Raw genomic sequence first — 26,772 nt, forward strand, 5'->3', positions numbered from 1 at the left:
ATTAAAACACAACACAAAATGACAGTCCATTATTTTGTTCCCAGATAGCCATTCTTGACAAGTAGATTGTTGAAACAAAAATCAAGTAAAAGAGAGTGATTTCTGAAAGAAGTTAATGATCATAGGTATTTGTACTCATTTGTAGAACAATAACCATACGATCTATAGGTCCCAAAGTTACTTTCCTCTATGTTTACTTGGACCAGAATGATGGCAATGTGAACTTATACACATTGCATGACTTTAAAAAAATAGCCATACTTTTAAACATACACATTTGTTATATCTTCATGACTGATCCTCACATTAGGGTTAGCTTACTCAGCGTGTGTATACCACGTGGTAAATTACGTCATATAATATTATGATGCGTCAGAAGGCAACATTTTGCTTAAAATAATGATTTAAATCACTTTTCTTTTACAACACCATTATAAATAAAACAAAGGGCAATCTATACCGCTAATAGAGCCTGGCCTTCGTTTTATTACCAAAGTTTGATAAGGTGATTAGTTTCATCAACCACTTCGACAAACCTGTTTCCAAAATAGTGTTTAGACAGTGCTCTGTCAGATGGCCATATTGTGAAAAGGTTTGTGGAAGTGTTAAGAAACTAAACCCTCAATCAAACTCTGGTAAACGACCAAAGATGGGGCTCCGTAAGTGACGTAGACTGCGCTATGTTTCATTTAAAATGGTGAAAAAATAGTGAAGTTATCTTTGTTTAAAGTCTTCATTTGAAGCAAAATATTGCGTTCCGACGTAGCATTTATGACACAATTTATCATGTGGTATACACACACTGTTACTAATCCCCCGCCATGGAGTGGGGAGGGGATTATAGGAATGCACTTTCTGTCCATCAGTCTGTGCTTTTGACTGTCCCTAACATTTCATGTCCGCGCTATAACTTACTTATGCGTTAATGGATTACCATATAACTTGGTACTAATGTTGTCCTCGATGAGACAATGTGCAGTGACCTTGACCTTGGTCCATACCTCAAAAGTCAAGGTCACACAAGACCTTTAAAGGTCAGAGTACACATGCTCGTGTCTGTGCTATAACTTACTTATGCATTAATGGATTACCAAATAACTTAGTATAAATGTTGTCCTCATTGAGACCATGTGCAGTGATCTTGACCAGGGTCCATACCTCAAAGGTCAAGGTCACACAAGACATTGAAAGGTCAGAACACAATTAAAACTGTTCATTGAAAGTGTTAAACAAGTTGCACAATTTGATACTTTGCGCTCTCTTCCAAGCGTTTTCATTATGTGCAACAAGTTTAATATTTCAATAAACAATGGACACAAATGTGATAATATATTTATAACGTGTTTCTCTTCAAAAGCAGTAAAACATTGTTATGATGTCACCACAATATATATGTATCACTTCATTGAAAATTACTGGCTTGCGATTTCATCAATGCTATAAATCAAAGACTTCCTTCTTTTTTTTGTCAAAAAAAACCTTGACATTAATCTTACCTATACTACACACAATCTGAATAACAAATATCCTTTTATAACATGTTTATATATCCAAGAATATTTAACAACTTGTATTTCCTATTTTCCCACTCTTGACCAGTGGTAGTGTACCAATTTGGTCAGATTCAACGCAACATTCAGGTTCAGAGAAAAACCAAATGTCCTAAAAAACAAAATGATCTAAAAAACAATGCCAGGGGATATAACTGCCTTGTTGTTATTATGCCCCCCTCCTTAGAAGTGAAGTTTATTGCTGTGCATATGGTTGGTCGGTACATCAAACCTTTTTTCTGTTTGATTACTAAATTATGTTTGTCCTCAAATGTACAGCCCTCAAACCCTTGGGATGTTGGTCATGCCGAGCAGATGACCCCTATTTATTCTTAGGTCAGCGGCCATACTAGCGATGACCTTGCACAAAAAGCTTATCTGATTAATAACTCGAGTATGCTTGGTCCGAAGGTCATCAAACTGGTAGTAAGGGTTGGTCATGACCAGTTGATGATTCCTATCGATTCTGAGGTCAAAGGTTATGGATGTGGTGACCATGAACACAAAAACCTTGTCCAGTTGATAGCTACGTGGCCTTCTATCCTAAAACTTGTAGGGTCATAACTTTAAATTACCACACAGACATTTAATGCAAAATGAGTAATTTGTTTTCATTATTTTACATCTCTTGTGCTCTAATAATGGCTATCCATCTAAGCAGGAGCAATCGGAGGCATATGTCACGTTAATGTGACAGCTCTTGTTAAATATGAACTTTATAATAATTCAATACAAATAAGAATGAGAAAATGCTCATGATCTAAGAGTTATTTTAAATTGCATGTTTGATTTTTGCGAAGTTACACAGGTTGACTTTTGACATGCCTTCAAATCGCTCTCCCTTCCAAATATGCGTTCATTTGGGGTCAGATCATATCCTGTGATGGCTGTAATCTTTTGGTGTTATACCCTTTCTCATACAGATTTCTTTTTTTTGCCCATATCTATATTAGATAAGATTTTTGAAATTGTTATTGAAATTAAAATGTGTAATGATGCTTGAATGTTTTAACCATGTACAATACATATAAATATACTTTTAATATTCAGGGGCGTAGCTTGACGAAAATATATATGTGTAGGCCACGTTTTAGGGGGCCCGGTGACATCCTCCCCACCACCCGAAAATTTTGCATAGCTAGGTGATTGTAGGTGCGTTTTGGCGTATATTTCGTTGTTGTAAAAACATTAGAGCAACAAAATCATTATGCTTTACCTTGAATTATTTTTGTACGTATTTTAGCTAAAGAAGACAGGCCATAGAAGTAAAACATTGTACATTTTATTAATTAAATTTCACTCAATATTAATGCATTTTGTTGCCATTTTTAGCAGTTGTTGTTTGGTATCTTTATCTATTGAAGTCAAAGTGAGACTATCGAAATCAGGATACGTAGGACTATGTTCAGCAATATTGGCACCAGACCGTTTACAATTTCAAATAATAAAGCGCCTGCAAACTTATACAAAGCCGATTGGAATTGTTTAAAAGGCATCAGCGCGCAGTCTAATGGTATGCAACTTTCGATAAATTATATACGGAACATTAATGTCGTGTGAAAATTTAGAGCAAAGGAAAACGATAGATTTGAAATACCAGGTTTCCGATATATTATAGCGCATTTGTCGGAATTTCATATTTTAGCCCCTCACCCTCCTATGCTTCAGTTTTTATTGCAGATTTGGCATTTTTATTTTTTCGTTTTTTCTGAAAAATGTGTAGGCCGCGGCCTACACGGCTTATAGGAAGCTACGCCCCTGATATTGATGAAAATGTAACTTATTGAATCTGGATAATAAAAGGGTTCTACAACTTTTTTCACAGGTCAGCGATGGTTGGCTTCACCGATATCTGTGTGCAGTTTTGCAGTGGGAAAAATGGGAGGAAAAATACCTCCAGCATGAAACAGTTCATATACCATACAAATGCCTGGTAGCTAATGTACACTTGACTTCAACATGAGATTTGTATGCGATACTGTTATTAACTTTGGTGCAGCTGTGAAATTGTTAACTATGGTGTAATTGTTGTCTATGGTGCAGTTGTTCACTGTGATGTAGTCGTGTAGTTGTTAATTACATCATATTGGCTGAGGATAAAATTCTCATGTTTTATTATTCCTTTATTTTCTCAAATCCACTGGATCTTATCTATGTTGTTTTTTCCTTCTACAAAATGGTAGTGAATTGTGATCTTATTCATGGGCATTTTATTTAAAATTTGAACTATCAATTGTTTTAATCCAATGTGCTCAAACATCTAGTTCTGTTGATTAGATAATGAAATGTTTAAACATTCTTTGTGAGTTTTCTTATGTATCACCTTAGTACAATATACCAAATACCACTTACCAGTATGATTTTCCCATAGATTGTCAAGTATATTATATGAATATAATCGAAAAATGAAACTCAATGGAAGCATTTATTTCCTTTGTAACCTGTTATATTTTGTTCTTTAGCAAAGATTTGATTCATTGTTTTCTTGTTGTGTTGGTGGAAATTTTCTTGAACAAGATTCACATTATACATGTAAATGTTAATTTGATACTGATATCAAAGCAATGCATTCTTTCGTACTTTTAAATTACCATGTGTACTGTATAACATGATGTTTATTGTTTTCTTAACGCTGCACTCTCAAATATTTACCATTTTGACAACTTTTTTATTTTTTGTCCTGGAATGAGCCAATTTTTGCATAAATGTCTGAAAACCAGCGATATATAAGACTGCTGACAAAAGATCAGATCGCAGATTTTCATATTTCCGTTTGAAAATTAATGTTTTATGACTAAAAGTGTTACTAACGGTTTAAGAAAAATACATAAAAAATCAATTTTTGAACTTTAATATGAAAATCTGATTTTTTTGTCAGCAGTCTTGTACCACTTGTTTCCATGCATTTTCACAAAAATTTCATCATTCCAAGACAAAAATTAAAAAGGTTGTCAAAACGTTCAATCTGTGAGAGTGCAGCTTTAAGTAAAGAACATCACATACGAAAATATGGTGATTTTGAATACACTACTGAATTTATATCCAATCGTTTTATTGATATTTGTTCATAATTTCCTATGATCTTAAAATAAAATCTCAACCATGTGCGAGTTATACTTGGATTCTATTTCGTACAATATTACAGCTGGCTTTTACATATCTGATGATCTGCTGTTAAATATGTGTCAGATTGTAATAGACTAAACTCAAGAGGCCATTTTAATCAAGGATTTTAGTCATTACTTAATTAACCGTAAATCTATATAAGCATCCCAAATATGAACACATTTATTACTTTTATTTTTTCCTCTAATTAGTGTTGTTGTTTTTTTTTAATACATATAAGTTCAATTTACTGAAATGTGTATTAAAGAAATAGTGAAACTATACCACTATTGCAAACTCTGGCAATTGCAAACTCGGGCAATTATTATTTCAATTTAGTACTGAAATCAACTAAATTCTTGATTGAAATGGGCACTAGGGCTGAGGAAACTATTATTTGTAAGGACTTTGTTCAAATTGAAATTTGCCAACAATTGACAAATGTGTATTATTTTGTTCCTGGGTTAAGGCGTGTATGCTTATGACATGGACTGGTCGACTTAGATTTTATTATGAAGTAATGGTTTGTGTGTTGAAAGGCCTGGAAATATCTTTTGTGTTGACATTAATCCAGACACACTGTATGTTACAGTCTACTATTCACTTCCAAGAGATTTCTTTATTTGATTCTCATGATAATGTCAGTGCTAGTATTTTGTAAACCAGATTACCGCTATCATGGTATATTTTATAGTGTAAACTATATTTGTTAAAATAAATTTAAAGGAGTAAATTTTCCCTTCAAATGCAAACAAATCCTCGTGTATTTGCATTGCACTTTTGATGTGTGTTTTTATTAACTTGATATTAAATATTAATATATCATGGTCATTGATTTCAATATTTCCTAATTAAGACTGCAATTTTAAGTCTGGTTGTTAAGATGTTGCCTCCAATCACATATATTGCTATCAAGTCCATTGAGAATGGACAGTATGTTTATAGATATGTTTTATTACCTCATATTGAAGCATTCTTACTATACTGATGCTGTTACATCTATTGAATGTATGCAAAGTTGCTTTCATCACGCCATATAACAATCTATTGTAAATTTGTTGATGTTATTAATTTTGTTATTATCAGACTTTGGTTTTCAGTCAAATATATGTAACATCCCGAACATATTGTGTTTCCTTTTACAATTCAACAATTGCACTGGTTACTGCAACGTATAAACCAAAATTATATTTCTCCGTTTGAAATATAATACTGCTGTTTCTAACCATTGAGCGTGTGCCTTGTTGTTTTTGTGGTTGGAACACCTCATGCTGGGAAGTGCTATAAGTGAATGGTTATACAATATTCAAATGTCTGGTACCCAGGATACTGTCTGCATTTTGGTGACAATATGACTGTTTTTCATCAGGCGTCTGTCAGTAAACCCTACTTTAGAGCCAGTTGACTTAGTTTAAAAAAAACTTAGTATTTTGATCGCCTTTAATAGTTTAATCCGAATAAGGTCAAGGTCACAGGTGAGCATGACAAACTATGCCTGGGCATAAACGTTATTCATCGTCTTCACATAAATTGTAAAACGCATGTTATCAGTGAAATATATTACTTTTGTAGTAAGAAACATAACTCTTGACCTTATAAAGTGTCAATTTGGATTCCTCTGAAAATGCCTTAAAGTGTTCACATCAAGACAACAAGCCGAGGGCTGGGTTTGGTGCATCGTTGGATACCCACGTGCGACCCATTCCGTTTCACAAGTGTAACACAAGGCGTGGGTATCGTATTAAAGATAGTTTCGTCTAGGTCATCCACCAAGTGTTATAAACTCGATAAAAGCCAGAGGGAAAAGCCCAGTAGCGATAACAAATAAAAGTTAACCATGGTTAGAATAACATGGCTAAGGCCTAATAGACAGCTTCACACTCCACGAGAGCCACGACTGCAAAATACAGCCTAATAGACAGCCTCACACTCCACGAGAGCCACGACTGCAAAATACAGCCTAATAGACAGCCTCACACTCCACGAGAGCCACGACTGCAAAATACAGCCTAATAGACAGCCTCACACTCCAGGAGAGACACGACTGCAAAATACAGCCTAATAGACAGCCTCACACTCCACGAGAGCCACGACTGCAAAATACAGCCTAATAGACAGCCTCACACTCCAGGAGAGCCACGACTGCAAAATACAGCCTAATAGACAGCCTCACACTCCACGAGAGCCACGACTGCAAAATACAGCCTAATAGGCAGCCTCACACTCCAGGAGAGACACGACTGCAAAATACAGCCTAATAGGCAGCCTCACACTCCACGAGAGCCACGACTGCAAAATACAGCCTAATAGACAGCCTCACACTCCACGAGAGCCACGACTGCAAAATACAGCCTAATAGACAGCCTCACACTCCAGGAGAGCCACGACTGCAAAATACAGCCTAATAGACAGCCTCACACTCCACGAGGAGAGACACGACTACAAAATACAGCCTAATAGACAGCCTCACACTCCACGAGAGACACGACTGCAAAATACAGCCTAATAGACAGCCTCACACTCCACGAGAGACACCACTGCAAAATACAGCCTAATAGACAGCCTCACACTCCACTAGAGCCACGACTGCAAAATACAGCCTAATAGACAGCCTCACACTCCACGAGAGCCACGACTGCAAAATACAGCCTAATAGACAGCCTCACACTCCACGAGAGACACGACTGCAAAATACAGCCTAATAGACAGCCTCACACTCCAGGAGAGACACGACTGCAAAATACAGCCTAATAGACAGCCTCACACTCCACGAGGAGAGACACGACTACAAAATACAGCCTAATAGACAGCCTCACACTCCACGAGGAGAGACACGACTACAAAATACAGCCTTATAGACAGCCTCACACTCCACGAGGAGAGACACGACTACAAAATACAGCCTTATAGACAGCCTCACACTCCACGAGGAGAGACACGACTACAAAATACAGCCTTATAGACAGCCTCACACTCCACGAGGAGAGACACGACTGCAAAATACAGCCTAATAGACAGCCTCACACTCCACGAGGAGAGACACGACTGCAAAATACAGCCTAATAGACAGCCTCACACTCCACGAGGAGAGACACGACTGCAAAATACAGCCTAATAGACAGCCTCACACTCCACGAGGAGAGACACGACTGCAAAATACAGCCTAATAGACAGCCTCACATTCCACGAGGAGAGACACGACTGCAAAATACAGCCTAATAGACAGCCTCACACTCCACGAGGAGAGACACGACTGCAAAATACAGCCTAATAGACAGCCTCACATTCCACGAGGAGAGACACGACTGCAAAATACAGCCTAATAGGCAGCCTCACACTCCAGGAGAGACACGACTGCAAAATACAGCCTAATAGGCAGCCTCACACTCCAGGAGAGACACGACTGCAAAATACAGCCTAATAGACAGCCTCACACTCCAGGAGAGACACGACTGCAAAATACAGCCTAATAGGCAGCCTCACACTCCAGGAGAGACACGACTGCAAAATACAGCCTAATAGGCAGCCTCACATTCCAGGAGAGACACGACTGCAAAATACAGCCTAATAGACAGCCTCACACTCCAGGAGAGACACGACTGCAAAATACAGCCTAATAGACAGCCTTACACTCCAGGAGAGACATGACTGCAAAATACAGCCTAATAGGCAGCCTCACATTCCAGGAGAGCCACGACTGCAAAATACAGCCTAATAGACAGCCTCACATTCCACGAGGAGAGACACGACTGCAAAATACAGCCTAATAGGCAGCCTCACATTCCACGAGGAGAGACACGACTGCAAAATACAGCCTAATAGGCAGCCTCACACTCCAGGAGAGACACGACTGCAAAATACAGCCTAATAGACAGCCTCACACTCCAGGAGAGCCACGACTGCAAAATACAGCCTAATAGACAGCCTCACACTCCAGGAGAGACACGACTGCAAAATACAGCCTAATAGACAGCCTCACACTCCAGGAGAGCCACGACTGCAAAATACAGCCTAATAGACAGCCTCACACTCCAGGAGAGACACGACTGCAAAATACAGCCTAATAGACAGCCTCACACTCCAGGAGAGCCACGACTGCAAAATACAGCCTAATAGACAGCCTCACACTCCACGAGAGACACGACTGCAAAATACAGCAGATAACATAAAACATTAAAATATAAGGTGAGGTAACCGCCTTGGAACTGTCAGAGAAAAGGGAAATGTGGTGGTGTGTGTGTGTGTGTGGGGGGGGGGGGGGGGGGGGGTTTAGTTGATGACTTCCCAACCTTACATTTGTTCTAACAAAAAAATAATAAATGATAGAAATAAAATATCATCATATGAGCCAGCATCACCTTGAAAACAATGAGGTATTTGAGTCCCTTACGTCATATAAACTGATACTGACACATTCACATCTCTTCAACCGCTTAGAGGTTTTCATAACATTTAGTCTCATCTGTTGACGGAGTTCCACTGGCTGGCAGTTACGGATGGACCAATGCAGAAATATGTGACAGCTCCTGTTTATCCTAAGACAAGAAGACTCGATGTGTCACATTTACATGTATATATGCTGTAAAACAAGCAGTCAACACGAGTCTTTAATCTTTAATTACTTTACAAAACGTATGCAACTACAAAATTTCAACAATTATAATTAAACAATATCAATAAGACAAAGATGAGCATCGCATAACATTTACAAAATTTACAATGTGTACATGTCTAAAAATTCCTTGCAATTCTTATGTATAAATGTGTCAAAGGCTAGAACAAGCAACTGATAGCGTTTATATCGAAGAATAAGTTCAAAGAACGCCTGTAAAAGGCATAGTTTGTTTTCGAATCGAACGATCGTAAAAACGGGGCTACACATTCGACCCGTTCTTAAAAATAGGGCTAAACATTTCACTTGGATGTAAAAATGGAGTAACACATTTCACGTGGAAGAGTTAACTCGTTGGTAAAATTGGAAGGCTGGCGAAATCTCTGTAACAGGATGTTTGTGTCACTTGGTAAAATCTGAAATATCTCCCGAGTTCCGTGGCGTTTCAGTTTACAAAAGGACACCGTGTACTGGTTCATGACTTTTCGCAATGGCACAGACATCAAACATTTCAAAACAAGTCCCTTATTATAAGTTTGAAATCGTATCATTCCTTTCGTGTCGTGGAGTGTAGTCATTGGGTGAACTTGCCCGAATTCTTACACTACTTGGCATACAGAAAAAACGGGCTTGAGCTAATTTGGACATCCACTGAAAGTGTCATTGATTACATATACAACCTGACACATACTGGCATCGGGCATGTCTGTTACTGGCGTTCTAAAATCTTACCAAGTAGCAACATGTTCACAATGAGAAAAGTCCGCTCAAACTTGCTGAAGGAATGACTGAACTCGTAAAAACTCCTGAAACAATCACAAACACAAATCATTGTTATATGAACATGACTATTTTAAAACAAATATATACTTTTTTGTCTTACCATCAAAATATATCATATGCAATATATGCATTACTCAAACAGATTAGAGGATATCTGTAGATTGGTCAACCTGTCACATGTGTATTATAGTACTGTCACTTGTCCTGTAAGTAGCGAACATTGTACCCAAAACTGTTATTAACTTATAATTAAGTATAGATAACAGTTATCTATAGAATTCCTACCTGGTGATTTGTAAACAAGAAGGACAGAGCAATGTAATAGTTTCGTTGGTGTTTGTCATACCGCCACAGGTGGACAACATGGCCTGAAACAGCCACATGGGCAAGGGTGAACAAGAAATAGTTACTGTGCCAGGGAACGTGCATGTTTTCAAGCATATAAACATCTACAAAAGCATCTAACGTTCCGCAGCCCTCTTGTTTAAGTTCTCTATTAACAACAGTGGCATGCATACAGTTTAATATCTTATGACCACAGTTCGCCTGATGGAACATGTATAACCAAGAGAACCAACGCCCGTCTGTTGATGTTTTTCAGTCAAAGGGCTTACTTATATTAATGACTCTTGCTACAAGCGCGCGTATTGTTTACTGCAACAGGTGCAACAAGTTGAATATGAATATCTTACACGGTATCAAATTTTCGCTATTACGAATTCATATTTCAGTGCCTGCGGTCGAATTTTACACATTTCGTTTATGCATGTACAGTCTTACCTCGTTGGCTCAAACCCCCAGGGGCCGGTAAAAATACCTCGAGCCTCGGGAAAATCGAGCCAAGCGGGAATGCTTACTTTTAGTAGAAAACAATCGGCCCTTTACATCCAGTTCGAGCAATGGAGCAAATCGAGCCAAGCGAGTTCGAGCCAACATAGTAAGACTGAACTTAACGTCGAACAGCAGATCGAGCTAATGTACGAACATTTCATGACGGTTTGTGGCCTGTATAGTAATTAGCGTGCGTTTAAATAATCACCTGTTAAAATTTGGTGGATAATTAGAAAGTGCGAATAATTAAAGTTGTCCCGCCGACTTCGACATAACGGGTTTCGACTCTACTTCAACTTTTCTTTCTTCGAAAAAGTAAACAGCCGAGCTAAAACAGACAAAAGTGTTTTAAAAAAAGGAAGAAAGAAAAAAACACGTGAACGACGAAGTAGCATGTGACTTGATAGGTCCAGGCCACTTTTACACTGTCATTACATTTCATGTACAGTTTAGTTGCAAATAACTTTTATAGAATCGGAATGTGGCCATACAACATACCGACAAGCGACTGACTGAAGCTTCCTTCCTCGTCGGCGGTGAAGAACGAACCCTGTGCGGCGCTGATCTGGTCATACTTGTGGATGTTGATGTACAAGTCCTGCTTCAGCGGCCGGAACAGCGAGGTCCCCGTCGCCTTCCACTCCTCTGTGCTGAACACGTCACTTCCGCCCCGCACCGGCAGAAACGAGCGACCTAGGGTGATAGATAGGTTATAAATTGTGTGGTTTTGTCAATCATTGTTCGTTGTGGAGCTCCGCGGTCTAGTGGTAACACACTTGACTGTCAATCCAGGGGTCGGTTCCCCGCCGCACCACTAAAAATATATTCTAATCGTCTTCCGGGGGAGACGTTAAATGGGGGTCCCGTGAGACAGTGCTATACACTGGTGCATGTTAAAGAATCAGTGGATCTCAAACCAGGGTTACATTGCGTCTGTGCACTTTTCTCCAAAAACCTAAAATAACTAACAATCTTATCGGAGCACTCGCCGAGTGGGCCTTGCCCGAGAGCGAGTATAAATAAGTTTACACACCACCACCATCATTGTTCGAATATATACGTGTGCACGTTTATAGTGTAAGCAATCTTTTGAGACAGTCGTTCTAAAATCAATATATGGCAGTCATATTCGTTGAGAATTTTTGTCCGTAAATTATGTTCTTACTAGATCGGAGAGTTGTACTTGGCAACATAATAATTTATAATCGCACACCTTTTTAACGTACGTGTTAAAATAAATGCATTTTTGTATCGATGAACTAAATTTTCGCTGCATTTTCGTAAATTTGATAACATTGCCGAATTATTGCGTATGGACAATTACATGTACTTACTGCGAAAACCCCATCTATTGAGAGCGAACTTGTAAATGAGTTCGTTGCCCGTATAGGTACTTGTATTTGATATATCCTCCAACCTATTTTTTTCAAATAAAGGTTTATCACTGAAAACGCCCGCATTTCTTGCAATATACCTGTTCGAATACTTGAAAGCAGACCGTATAATGTGACGTTATAATGTTTATAATTCTATTCAAACTCGGCACTTTTGGAAATAATATGCTATCTGGTAATACGATATCGTTTAAGCTATCCTAAATCGCGCTCTGGCCCAGGTGAGAGTTGACTGACCTCTATTCATCCAGTTGTCCGTGCCAGTGTCCATATCGCCGCTTAGTCGCCGCTTCTTTCCCTTGCACGAGATGTTGTTGTTCTCTGTGGTTGCTACTCCTCCCTCATATCCGTTATACATGATGTAGACCTGAAAATAAACAGCTAAGATATCAAATGTATGTCAAGCATGACGTATTAAATGTACAAAATACTTCAGTGGTTTCAATTTATAGTGTACGTATGAAAAATGTACTGGTTATCTATGTCAAGGTCGATAGATAAAACATACAAAAGTACATGTACAATAAAATCGGTCGCCCTTGTAACCATGCCTTGTTAATTGGTTTGCATAGTTCACGATATAAAGCTATACATAGCTTATGTTTTAAATGTTACATTATATCCGACAATAAACAAATATTGAAATGACTCGACTTAGTTGACTTCTTTACCGGTCTGCAAGTGACTAATGCATTATGTCAAGCCTGACGGAAACCATCTCTTTAAGTCATTTAGCTAATCATAAACTCATGAACGGTGTTACTATATTTATGAAAAGTATAGTTCATGTGTTAAACTCATACAAACGAGATACACATTTAATAGATTCAGGTTTTCCGAATCAATGCTTGGATTGTTCACTCGTCCAAATTTTTTGTTGGATCCTTTAAGCTAGCATTTCGTCCAAAATTTTTGTTGGATCCTTTAAGCTAGCATTTGCCCCTCCCCCCCCCCCCCAAGAAAAAAACTTAACGTTTTCTGTTTCATTTTGAATCGACAACGAAGTAATTTCGCAACCACGTGTATGCAGTAAATAAATAACAGTAATTAAATAAAAGAAGCTCATTCAATGTTTCTATAAGCATGTGATGAATTTGAACAATGCAAACTTAAACCTTTTCCTAATTTAACAGCTTTCTGAAGCAGAACATACTTCCTTCTGTAAACCTTTCAATACACCAATGTTTATCCTTTCACAGTCATGAATCGTAGTTTTTAAGGCTTTAAACACCAGCAAAGTAACTTTAAGTTTAACAAACTTCCTTATATATCACGATCGACCACTGTATAAATAAATTATTATATGAGACAGTGCCATTTACCCAAATAGCTTCGCTTGTAGTAAATTAAACTGTCCTATCCAGTTACCTATCCGGGGAATACAGAATTGGAACGTAGCTCTACCTGCTGTCAAATTCAAAAGCATTGCAGATAATAGTTCAGTGGACACTATAATGTAATTGAAGGCATTTGCGACTCTCGGAATAAAACAGGATCCATTAGTTGAGTGATAGATCTCGATTTCATTATACACGTTGAAGTGCGGCATTTATAAACGACAGTAATCGGATGCACACGTTATATGCAAAACATTCCAATTTGCACGGATCACCCGGAGACGTTGGGGCTCAAAGCAAACTAATATATTGTGTGTTAACAAAATTTGTTCCGTTTTTAAGTTTCAGGTCAGTTTCGCTTCCCGCCATGTATAATGTCAAAGTTTGGTCTGTATAAGTCGTGTTACATTTCCTTGCTGTTTCAGAGTTTCGGCGGGAGCGTACTGCTTAAAAGTTTCCTGAAAGGTAGAACCATAATTCTATAGTGACTAACAAATCTGTCTTTTACATCACAGGGAATAAAATACAAGCACTAGTACGTCGATTCGATTACTTTAGAAGTTTCAAAAACGTATCTTCATGAGTTCATATAATTTTGAACATATGAATGACACTATTTTGGAGAACGATTAAGGGAACTTTTTTAAATGCAAAAGTTTTGCAAAAAAACACAAATTGTATCGATCTAACATAATGTTAATTAATAGAAATGGCTACATTTATTCTAGGTTAGACCCAGCCTAAACCACTACACCAGGTATGACAGTTTTTCCTGTACTGCAATTACCTGTTTTCTGTCGACATCACTTGAGCAGCGGACCTATACGGTTTATAGGTCCGTGCTTGGGCGTAGCAGTAGCAAAGGTTAATATCGTAATGCTTTTAGAACACAATTCGAGGCTCTAATTATTTGAACTTAAGAATAGACAATATATATGAACTTTAAAAAAGTAAATTAAAACATTGTTAATTAAATTCAAGCCTTTCATGCAAAGCGCTTAGTTTTCAGCCAGGTCCCTTGGATTGTCATTCGTATACCATATAATACAATCCATGTTACTGGCACAAAAATCTGGGAGTAAGATTACAGTATTGTATTAATGGTCCCAGCAAAAATGTACGAACACTCATGAGTACGAAACTTAATTAACACGTTACTAAAAAAATGGTAAACAATTACCTATTGAATGGAAAAAAAAACATTAACATGAATGATGAATTAGGCAACTTTGAAACCACGAAAAGCCAATTTTGTTAATTTACTATTAGCACTTTTAACGAATCATTCTGCTTTAAAATTGAATTTCCCGGACTTTTTTGTAAACAGGAACCGGAAGTTAAAGGGGCACAACTCATTTATCGCCCAACTCACTTCCTGTCAAAATACTGAGTGAAATGTCATTTTAATAAATGCCGAAATAAGGTATTTCTCAAGTTTTCATTCATTTGTGCTTGATTAAGTTTATTTGTTTAAGAAGATGTACGTGAAACCCCCTTTCTCTAACAGTGTTTCAGAAATCTAGGACCAATAACAAGTCCTATTACCAACAGAAATCGAAAAATTATAATTTGACTCACCTGTTCACCTTTTTTTTATTATAATTTATATAAATCAATCCGCTAAGCCTAATCTCTCTTGTTGATTGCTTACTTTTATGAATGACTATGTCTGGTATGTCATAACTGCTGTTTGCCTACCTATGGATCTGTGGGTTCACCCAGAGAATTTACATAAATGTCAAACACTATGGAAATTGCATGCCATTGTTTTAAGTAGGCTTGAAACAATTTAGACTTTGAATTTTCTATTGATTAATCCCTGTCACAGGATCGATTGCCATATCAAAAATCCTTTCAATGTACAACTATTTTGACAGGTTTCATAAAAATCACACCTTAGAAACCAGGAAGGTAAAATCTGACCTAGTCCAAATAATTGTTGACGGATTTTTTGTTAGATTTTTGATATGGCAAATCCTTCACGTACAAATTGTTTAGTATCAAAAGTGGGTAGTTGTTTCGATCAGGATTCCGGGTTAAAGCATATAGCGTCTATAAAATATCATAAAAACAAGAAATATTACCAGATAATGTTATTTTATATTAGTTCCGTACACAAAAAAATAAATATCCAACTTATAATTATGAGTTTGACGGCTTTTTTCATTTCATTCTGTCAAAACATAACGATATATACATGAAGGGCACCTGCAAGGCTTTAGGGCACAGTTTTAAATCGCTCGGAACATTTCGGCCATGTCCGAGTTGTTACGATTGTAAAACAAGGTCTATCTCGAAGCTTTGTCGGAGGAGGCCGAGCTATTACGATTGTAACGAGTTGTTCCCCTTCGCATAATTGTTGTCTGTGTCAGTCAACTTTCGTTTTATTGGAAAGGTAAACAACTTGTTTTAATGCACTAAATGCTTGTTTAGTGCAAAATAACATTTCGCTTACATGGTAAAATATTAATATAACTCTTTATGAACAATTTCAACCATAAAATACTTCACTTAAAACAATTTCAATAATTTTAAAACACCCCCGTTTTTTGCACATTCCCGTTTAGACGTTAGGGATTGGAAGAATCCCGTATAACACGTCTATTATTTTAGACTAAATCTGACCATGTCGGAAATTTTAATATATAATATCTAAATGTGTCTACTTGTGACATTTGTCACCGATGTTATGTCCAGCATGCCATAACTTGCTTATAATGTCTTATGCATGTTGAATTCACTGATGATATTTCAGATGTGTGTTGTTGTACACATGTGACTTTACGTGAGAGTTGATATGAAAAAAATATGATGTTATGGCTTTCGATCTGTCAACAGTGTGAGATCAATTCCAATTGTTAAATACCATTACATTTCTTTAATGGATGGATGATAACATATTCTTTATTTTCACCTTAATAGCATAGGTTGTGTTCCGGGCCTTTTTACACTTCTTTGCCATAGCCTGATACCTGGCTTCTTCCCCACAGACCAGACCCAGCTGGGTTTTTTTAAATTTTATACAATGGAAATATCACGATTCTTCAAATGATGTTTCTGAGTGTAGATTTACTGCTTTATTGATATTTAACTCCATTTGTAAAACTTAACTGTTCAAAATTGTTTGAAAAATTACTCTGATAATTTTCCCCCAAACTGTAAAAAAGCGTTATTTTTTTTCAACTCAAAAAGGGCCACGGTGTCTTCCCCAGAACTGGTAAAAAGATCCTGGTGTTAGGATCAACAGCTTCATGAAGTTGCCCTTTTGCCCACCACTCCAATCCCTTGGTAAAACATAAATTAACGAAAGTGGATATAGTATTGAATAATTTATTTTTCAGCACTTTCATTTTCTATCACGGTGAGACAGTCTTATTGTTGCAATCATGTCAGCGTCGGCGCTGTACTTATTGGACATGAAAGGAAAGGTAGGTGCTTAGTTTCATGATATAAACTATTTTTATGTAGTTTACTACTTTCGGTAATGGTTGGATGATTTTTTTATTAAAAATATTATGGTCGGATTGTATTGCTATGATTCTTATGTTCTAAAGACTTGTGAATATTTGGTCGTTGATTTTGGGGACTTTTTTTAGATAGTATTACATGAGTTTATGTACATTAATTGAATAAAAAATTGAACAGTTATTATCTTTGTATTAATAAACTGTAGCAAGGACATTTACTTTGCAGTAATGAAAATCATTAATGAAAATTGTAAAGAAGTTTTCTAACTATGTCAGGTCCTGATATGTCGGAACTACCGTGGGGATATTGACATGTCCGTGATCGACAAGTTCATGCCACTGGTAATGGATAATGAAGATGATGGTCTTGCATCACCGATCATCATGCATGGAGATATCGCTTTTATCTATATCAAATACAACAACCTCTATCTTGTTACCACAACCAAGAAAAATGCCAACGTGGCACTTGTTTTCTCCTTCCTCCACAAACTTGTACAGGTATGAAAAAAAAACAACTTAGAAACTTACTTATTTGAAATACAGATAAGAATTGTTAACATTGACTCTTCTAGCCAATGTCTGAAAAAAAGCATGTTACAGTATGCTTGGATTCATGCACAACAGCCTTCTGCTGAAAGTGTTTCTGTTGATTATTGTTGAGAAAACATTTATGTTTGGAAAATGTTTTAGAATCACTAAACAGATTCATATGTTTTTCTTGCTACTGTTAAGTGCTTTAGTACAACTCTTTAATCAATTAGCATAAATTTCAATGCTGATGAATGTTGTTGATTGTTTCAGATTTTCCTTGAGTATTTCAAGGAGCTGGAGGAGGAGAGTATCCGGGACAACTTTGTGCTGATTTATGAACTTCTTGATGAAGTCATGGACTTCGGATTCCCCCAGACAACAGACAGTAAAATACTCCAAGAGTATGTTCATAATCACTGATCAATACATTAACTTTGTACTTAAAAATCCATATATAAGCATTTCTTTAAATATAATCTGTATTAGTATTTCCTATCGACAATGTGGCCTCTGTGATTGTTCCTGTATAAGCTTACAAAGACAGGTTATTGAATCTTATAATAAGGGCAGTTAGATTGACAACATAAACTAACTTGTATAAGTATTTCTATTGATATAGTTGATCTCAGAAAGCATTACCTACCATATATTTTCAATGACAACGATTCTTACTACATTTCATCTGCTATGGTTTCATTTGCAGGTATATCACTGTTGATGGTCATAAACTAGAGATTGCCCCGCGGCCTCCAATGGCTGTAACAAATGCTGTGTCATGGCGAAACGATGGCCTTAAATACAGGAAAAATGAAGTCTTTCTTGATGTTATAGAGTCTGTTAACCTTTTGGTAGGAAAATATCTTCAATAATATTTATGTTTATGTTTTTCTTTAATTATTAATTTTATCATAACCATTATGTAGCCTATTTCTCTGGCTCAGTATTAAAAAGGAATATTAAAATACTTCTATTAACAATGTATCAGTAGTTGATATCGCATTTTTTGAGACTGTAAGATTTATACTGCAATTAATACATAAATTTTCATCCAAATAAACCTCATGTTGGTTGATTGTATATATTTACATGTATTTACCAGGTGAGTGCTACAGGGAGTGTTTTGAGAAGTGAGATTGTTGGGGCTATCAAGATGAGGGTGTACTTATCCGGGATGCCAGAACTGAGGCTGGGCCTTAATGATAAAGTTCTATTTGAAACGACTGGAAGTAAGTTGAGCAATCTCCATTTTGGCTGAATTATTGCGTTGTAAAAATGATGTTTATCATTAATTCATTTGTAAAAATAAATTACTAAATGTCTACTGGTAGCTTTAAGCAAGCTTGTGATAATGAGGATTTCAGACTTCTTAACCTGTGATGATGAAAATAGTTCTTGTACCATTTTTCCTTCCTTTTTTAGCCGGATTTTTCATTGAAAAGTTACGGGTTATAGAATGGCGAAAACCGGGCGGGCGGGCAGCCATTAACAATTCTGCGTTAAAATTTTCATTTTATGTAATGAAATCAAGAGTTTTTATCCAATTGGTTATCAAACTTGGTCAGACTATTTGTCGGCATGTTATCTTGAATATATATGAATATGGGTCATCTCAGGTCAAATCTTTAGAAGAAATATTTCACGGTGATAAATTCAACAATTTTTATCAAATCTTTATGAAACTTGGTCAGAATATTTGTTTGCATAATATCTTGAAAATTCTTTAATATGGGTCATCCCCGGTCAAAATCTAGGTCACAAAGTCAAATCTTAGGAGAAAGAATTTCACGGTCATAATAATTCATTAATTTTTGTCAAATCCTTATGAAACTTGGTCAGAATATTTGTCTACATGTTGTCTTAAACATTTGTGAATATGGGTCACCTCAGATCACCACTGACCACAAAGCTGTCTGGATTGCCTTTAAAGTGTTTACCATTATCATTTAAGGTTAACCATTTCATATAATCATGTCTACCCAATGCTTACCAAACCTATCAATATCAGTCAACGACTAAATTAAATTGCTATTTTATAAACACAAATCCCAATCATGAATTTCATATCTACCCATATTTTTCTAAAAATTAAATTTTAATTAACTTTAAAAAATATTTGTGTACATGAAATCTTAGATGATAAAGTGTGTCATCTAGGGTCAAAAACTAGGTCTCTGGGACAGATCCTATTGGAAAAGCTGATGTATTTATAAAATGTTCATTTTGCCTCACACAAATGGAATAGTTTCTGTTGATCAGGTTATTTGTATGAACGATATCTCCGATAAGTATAAATATGGGTCTTTGTGGTTAAAAATACTAGGTCACTAACTCAAATCCTAGGTTTGCAAACTTGCATCATCAAATAAAAAATCCGGCTTTAATGCGGCGTTGCCGCATTGGCGTCTTGTTTTATTTCTTTATTTACCCATCGATAGTTTTCAGTCAAACAAATAGTTGATCAGTAAAGGATTGTATTTAGTAACACATGGTTGTGTTATCCAATGAATTTACTTACAATACTTGCTTAAGACTTTGACAAATTGCAATAATCGTTTTGGCAACTGTTTAAATTATATGACGCTTAAATCAGAAAAAGATCGCCTTCTAAAATTACCTTTTTGGTTTAACAAAATAATACATATTGGATTAAATTTGTTTATCCAGGGTAAACATGGTACTTATATAATTATCTCTTTATTGGTTTCAACAGATGTGAAAATAAATATCAGGGTGGTTTGACATTATGTGAATTAGACGAACTTGCAGGTGTAGAAATTATTGTGCTGACATTATGTGAACCACATACCGGATATCATCTATCAACCTAACCAATATTTATTTACATGTAAATTTGTAATGAATGTGTTCTGTGTACAAAGAGTATCTTAATATGTGTTGGGAGGTTATAATCATTCTCTTTTCCTGTTCATTGGAGGGGGCAAGAGCAAGTCAGTTGACCTAGAGGATGTGAAGTTCCACCAGTGTGTCCGTCTGTCCAGGTTCGAGAACGACCGAACAATCTCCTTTGTACCCCCTGATGGAGAGTTTGAACTCATGTCCTACAGGCTTAACACACACGTAGGTTCTGATTGCTATATAAGACATGTGGATAAACTATAACAGATTTATATTTCTTTAGTGTTTGCCTTAAATTTCAGCCAATCAAGGTCGCTAGATTTTTAATATGTTAAGTTCTTATTTGTAAAGAATCGTTACTAATTGCTGGAGAGGACTCTTCATGATAAAGTAAAGTGAGATAATGGTTAGAATTTATTTAGTAATTTCTTTATGAATAAGAAACCACAGTCGCTTCCTGTGCTCCACAATACTCCACTCCTTAGGTAACTTACTCACAAAGAAATTAATTAATAAACTCTATCTAATATGTAGTAGTCTTGGAGTAAAAACATTTTCCTCTTTGAAACTGAAAGGCCAAGAATTTTGATAATTAAAATGTAGCCTCATGAAGTGTCCATTTACTAAGATTGTTAAAATCATGTCCCTAGGGTCAAAGCAAGTCCCATCCTAGGGGTCCCTGGATTTCTATATACTTATTTTGTAAAATTTTGAAAATCTTGTTCTATAAAACCGCATAGCCCAAACCTTTAATTTTTGATATGCAATCTGTTGTGGCCTTTAACCAATATTGTTCAAATGAAAAAAATGCCTCTAGGATCAATATTGGTCCTGCCCCAGGGGTCAAAAGTTTTCTTTATATATACTTGTGTAGTAAAATCTTCTTGCATGAAATCACTAGGCGCAGACTCTTGATATTTGGTGTGCAGCCTCATGTAGTGGTCCTTTACCAAGATTGTTCAAAATTATGACGGTGGGGTAAAAAATAGCTTTGTGCCAGGGGTCCCAGGTTTTCTATATATATTTATACCGAAAATTTTGAAAATCTTTTTTTCTCTGAAACTGTAAGGCCAATACTTTTGATAATTGGTATGTAGCCTCTTGTAGTGGCTGTTTACCAACAGCCTTAATAACCTATGACTAGTTGGTCATTTTAATCAACCTCTGGTGAGCAATCTTAGGTCCATCTTGGCCCTTTTCTTTTATTTAGCACTTGTAATTAGAATGAATTACTGAATGTACATGTTTGTTCCTACAGGCTGATGCCAACTAAGGTTTCTTTGATTAAATACTATGTATTCCTACACAAATGTTGTAAGCAAATACCTGACACAAATGTTGTTAGCATTACATACCTGATTGACTGTGAGTGCTGGGGTTTGTAATTCAGGTGAAACCCCTCATCTGGGTAGAGTCCGTCATAGAGAGGCATGCACACAGCAGGGTGGAATATATGATCAAGGTAATCAAATTTTTGCTTTATATTTACACATCTGCTGCAATTTTCTGGAAAAAAGTGATGTTATTGAAGCCCATGCTGCCCAATAGCAAATTTTGTTTTTTTCTCTGAAGCATATTTACAGTAAATATAAAACTTTCATATTATTGTAGAATTGGGATTCATCAATGTTTATAAACACTAAGTGCTTGGATAAATGTGCTTCTGTCTATACAATTCATAAAATGATTAATCCCAAGATCTAAACATTCAGTCCTTGGTATATTAACTGTCAATGCTGATGTGGGTATGGTGCATGGTATTTAACTCATTCAATCATCTCAGAAGTCATAATCACTTTGTTTCTCTGTAGGCAAAGAGTCAGTTCAAGAGGCGGTCCACTGCCAACAATGTGGAGATTGTGATCCCGGTACCGCTGGACGCAGATTCCCCAAAGTTTAAAACTACTGTTGGAAGCTGTAAATATGCCCCGGAACAAAGTGCTGTCATCTGGACCATTAAGTCATTCCCGGTTAGTGTTTCCACTTTTACATACCAGTTTGGTCTTTATTTCCATTGATTAGAGAATTATTAATAGCTATCTGTTTTGTTTTTATATTTAATAAGCGAAATCGGGAAATGATTTAACTGAAACATTATTTTCATTAGGAATATTGATGCGTTCTTTCAGTATTAAGCTTGCTGCTCACTATTGGCCATGCAGCTGCAACATAGAAAACAGTTTCCTATGATCATACAATAGACAGCCTTAAATTTATATTCTTAATATTATAACTTACTGATATATGAGGCTTTATCGTGTCTGGCATGAACTGCAATTTTTAACCAGGTTTTCACAAAGTGAAACCTGGTTATTAGAATGACGAACGTTGTTATCGGGGGGCCGGGCGGGGTCAAACCTACCTATGAAACTGAATAATTTCAGTAAGGGTTGACATATCTTGACCAAACTTGGTTTATAGAAAGAATTTATGGATACCTTTCATGGGATTGCGTTTGGGTCCCTAGGGTCAAGGCCAAGGTCATTGTAAATAAAAATAATAAAAACGGTTGAAACTGAATAACTTTAGTTAGGGTTTACATATCTTGACCAAGCTTGATCTATAGAAAGAGTTTATGGATACCTCTCATGGGATTGAGTTAGGGGTCCCTTGGGTCAAGGTCACTGTTACTAAAAATAGAAAAACGGTTCAAACTGAATAACTTTAGTTAGGGTTGATATATCTTGATCAAACTTGGTCTATGGAAAGAGTTTATGAATACCTTCATGGGATTGCGTTTGGGGTCCCTAGGGTCAAGGTCACTGTTACTAATAATAGAAAAACTGTTGAAACTGAATAACTTCAGTTAGGGTTGACATATCTTGACAAAACTTGGTATACAGGAAGAGTTTACAATGAACTGTCATGGGATTGTGTTTGGGGTCCCTAGGATCAAGGTCACTGTTACTAAAAATAGAAGAATGGTTGAAACTGAATAACTTTTATAGTCAGGGTTCACATATCTTGACCAAACTTGGTCTATAGGAAGAGTTTATGGATACCTTTCATGGGATTGCGTTTGGGGTCCCTAGAGTCAAGGCCAAGGTCACTTTACTGAAAATAGAAAAAGAGACATTGGCTGAAGTTCTTCTGTCAATCATTGAAAACCTGATTTCGTTGCATTGCGGCGTTTCTTATTATATATACAAAGATGTTCACATTTGTCTGGACAGGGTTTGACTAGTCAGCTATTGAATTTCTGTATATGTTTTTTTTTTATTTATCTCACTGTGTTGTATCCACCTGCAGGGAGGTAAGGAGTACATGATGCGGGCCCACTTCAGCCTGCCGTCTGTGGAGAATGAGGACCAGGAAGGGAGACCTCCCATCAGCATCAAGTTTGAGATCCCATACTTCACTGTGTCAGGAATACAGGTATTTGTTGTATAATAAATTGAAGAAAAAATATGTTACAATATGAATTGTTTTGCCATCATAAATCATGTATTTATTATATGATAAAAGACTTTCGGCCCTTGACTTAGTAAAGAAGGTTTCATTGTTAAAGAAGGTTTCATTGTTATCTTTTTGTCTCCAAAACTCATTTTTATAAGCCCCTTTTTACAACGGAATCTATTATAGTTTCACCTGCGACGGGCAGGGAGATGGTCTTTAATTATAGAATTTACGAAAAATTAGTCTGGTCTGATCAATTACTTTAGAATTCTTTGTCCAATCATGCACCAAATTAGGTCAGAATAAGTACGGGCATAATGCCTCACACAAGTTCCATAACCAGCCATATTGCTTTGTGTCACTTGAAAGTTATGACCCATTAACTATAGTATTGACCTGAAATTGATCTTGTCAGACCAATAAGCTCAGAACCCTTTGTTCAGTCCTAACCAATAATTGGTCAGAATGTGAATTGTCATAATATTTCAGACAAGTTCGATAACCTGCCATATCGGTGAAGTCATTCGAGAGCTAGCGTCTTTAAATATAGAAAATACTTCAAAGCAGTCTTGTTGGATCAATAACTTTAGAAGCCTTTTTCTAATCATCACCAAATTTGGTCAGAATATGAATGGAATCTTATCTTGGACATGCTTATTAACCAGCAATATTGCTGGAGTCATTTAAAAGTTATCGCTCTTTAATTTTAGAAATTACCTAAAATTGGTCCTGTCCAATCAGTAACTATAGCAGCCTTTGTCCAATTATTACCAAATTCAGTCAGAATGTGTATGAGCCTAATATTTCGGGTCAGGTTGGATAATCAGCCATGTCACCTCCATCAATCTAGAGTAATGACCCTTAAATCAGCAAAAACTGTATAGAGTGTCCTTATATCTTGGGTCAGGTTCGATAATTAATCATGTCATCTCCATCAATCTAGAGTAATGACCCTTAAATCAGCAAAAACTGTATAGAGTGTCCTTATATCTTGGTTCAGGTTCGATAATCAACCATGTCACCTCCATCAATCTAGAGTAATGACCTTTAAATCAGCAAAAACTGTATAGAGTGTCCTTATATCTTGGTTCAGGTTCGATAATCAACCATGTCACCTCCATCAATCTAGAGTAATAAACCTTAAATCAGCAAAAACTGTATAGAGTGTCCTTATATCTTGGTTCAGGTTCGATAATCAACCATGTCACCTCCATCAATCTAGAGTAATGACCTTTGAATCAGCAAAAACTGTATAGAGTGTCCTTATATCTCGGGTCAGGTTCGATAATCAACCATGTCACCTCCATCAATCTAGAGTAATGACCCTTAAATCAGCAAAAACTGTATAGAGTGTCCTTATATCTCGGGTCAGGTTCGATAATCAGCCATGTCACCTCCATCAATCTAGAGTAATGACCCTTAAATCAGCAAAAACTGTATAGAGTGTCCTTATATCTCGGGTCAGGTTCGATAATCAGCCATGTCACCTCCATCAATCTAGAGTAATGACCTTTAAATCAGCAAAAACTGTATAGAGTGTCCGCCCTCTTGAATTGACTTAACATACAACCAATGAATAATCTCCAGAAACTTGGTGTTGTAAAAGAGGATTATTGGGGGTTCTTGTTATTTCTACTATTCTGTTGTACACTGGTGTACTGTCTGTATATCGGAAACTCCGATTATACATAATTTATTTATATACATGGATGACATGGGATCAAACATATAAACATTCTACAATAGGTCAAGTACATTATGTTAGAAGAAAACATGTATTATAACTTGTTCTTGTGACAGGTGCGCTATTTGAAGATAATTGAGAAGAGTGGGTACCAGGCCCTGCCGTGGGTGCGTTACATCACACAGAATGGCGACTACCAGCTCCGCACCAGCTGAGGCCTTTCACGGAGCTACATAGTGCTTTAGAGATAAACTCATATAATGAAAGTTCATTAAGTGGAATATTTGAAATTGTTATATTTATTAAATATTGTGGTAATGTGTCCACGTCCGCTTCATTATTGAAAACATGAAGTGTGCACGTTTTTAGGTTCAACCTACGAAATTCTATTTCATAATGTAAAAGATACATGCATCATGTTTTGAAGAACTGTGCAATGTTCATAAAATAAATGTATTGATCAAGTACATGTTACATGTATAATCTTAATTTCAGAAACAAGATCCACAGATTAATTTTGTTTTGAATATTACCAAAATCTTAAGAAACATAGTCCTCAATATCAAAATGCAGTGATGCTTGCAAAATATGTTGTGGTGATCATTTCCTGCTTCCACTGAATGGCAAGCTGTCACTCAGTACTCTTAGTTTATATACAATTAAGACTGATTGTGTTGGTGACCATGGAGCAGTTGTTGTTATTAAGTATCGTGGCTGCTGTATAATAATGCATTCCAAGTTGTTATAAAATATTAACCATTGCTAAACATGAATATGAGCAGGTAGTCTTCAAGTTGAACTCATAACAAAAGTATACTACTTTATTATACGTAAATACATGTAGATGATAAATCATAAATAAATCCTCATCCTGTACTTCTGTGTTGTTATATACATGTAGTAGAATACATGATAATGCAGTTTCTACCAGGGGACATCATATCAACACGGAATCGTACCATTGTGATGAGTCAACAACGACTGGCAGGGGCGGGGCTGTTGTTCCAAATATGACTACTATATGAAACCAAATAGCATAAGCGTTACCAATTTGACAAACAACTTTTTGACAAGAAGTCCTCCACATATTTGCTGAACGTGCTCATGTAAGCGTTTGAGGTTGTGTAAGTTATATTACAACGCCACCAGGCGAAGCATAATATGGGCGCTGGCTGTAGTTAGATGTTCAATTGTGAGAAGTTGTGACGACCAGGATGTTACCC

At 36.5% G+C, this 26,772-nt stretch overlaps 3 protein-coding genes across 9 annotated transcripts in view; 2 read left to right on the forward strand and 1 right to left on the reverse strand.

The window, feature by feature from the left end:
• The window catches only part of LOC128213600 (glycine dehydrogenase (decarboxylating), mitochondrial-like), a 66,503-nt gene extending 61,848 nt beyond the window's left edge, over positions 1-4,655 (forward strand). For both annotated transcript variants that reach the window (XM_052919498.1, XM_052919499.1), the window contains one exon: positions 3,376-4,655. In XM_052919498.1, coding sequence (XP_052775458.1) covers positions 3,376-3,455 — 80 coding nt within the window. In that variant the 3' untranslated portion in view covers positions 3,456-4,655. The remainder of the gene's footprint in view (positions 1-3,375) is intronic.
• Positions 4,656-9,257: 4,602 nt separating this feature from the next.
• Positions 9,258-14,931, reverse strand: LOC128214510 (uncharacterized). Of its 5 annotated transcripts, none has more exons than XM_052921011.1 (5): positions 14,793-14,931; positions 12,513-12,642; positions 11,380-11,574; positions 10,336-10,418; positions 9,258-10,073 (listed from the first exon to the last, which is right to left on the reverse strand). In XM_052921011.1, exons 2-5 carry the CDS (start codon positions 12,631-12,633, stop codon positions 10,035-10,037), a joined length of 438 nt encoding a protein of 145 aa, XP_052776971.1. In that variant the 5' UTR covers positions 12,634-12,642; positions 14,793-14,931; the 3' UTR covers positions 9,258-10,034. The 5 variants fall into 5 exon arrangements, with proteins under 5 accessions (XP_052776971.1, XP_052776973.1, XP_052776974.1 ...); XM_052921013.1 differs by lacking the exon at positions 14,793-14,931 and adding an exon at positions 14,400-14,739; XM_052921014.1 differs by lacking the exon at positions 14,793-14,931 and adding an exon at positions 13,598-13,650.
• Positions 14,932-14,963: 32 nt separating this feature from the next.
• On the forward strand, positions 14,964-26,425 carry LOC128214806 (AP-1 complex subunit mu-1). Of its 2 annotated transcripts, none has more exons than XM_052921467.1 (11): positions 14,964-15,035; positions 16,954-17,040; positions 17,356-17,580; positions 17,884-18,014; positions 18,317-18,461; positions 18,713-18,839; positions 20,546-20,691; positions 21,860-21,931; positions 22,281-22,439; positions 23,719-23,844; positions 25,666-26,425. In XM_052921467.1, the coding sequence occupies exons 2-11, from the start codon at positions 16,999-17,001 to the stop codon at positions 25,762-25,764; spliced, it is 1,272 nt and encodes a 423-aa protein (XP_052777427.1). In that variant the 5' UTR covers positions 14,964-15,035; positions 16,954-16,998; the 3' UTR covers positions 25,765-26,425. The 2 variants fall into 2 exon arrangements, with proteins under 2 accessions (XP_052777427.1, XP_052777428.1); XM_052921468.1 differs by having other exon boundaries at positions 20,549-20,691.
• Positions 26,426-26,772: the final 347 nt, after the last annotated feature.

This window comes from Mya arenaria, chromosome 13 (assembly GCF_026914265.1).
Source record: "Mya arenaria isolate MELC-2E11 chromosome 13, ASM2691426v1".
Classification (NCBI taxonomy): domain Eukaryota; kingdom Metazoa; phylum Mollusca; class Bivalvia; order Myida; family Myidae; genus Mya; species Mya arenaria.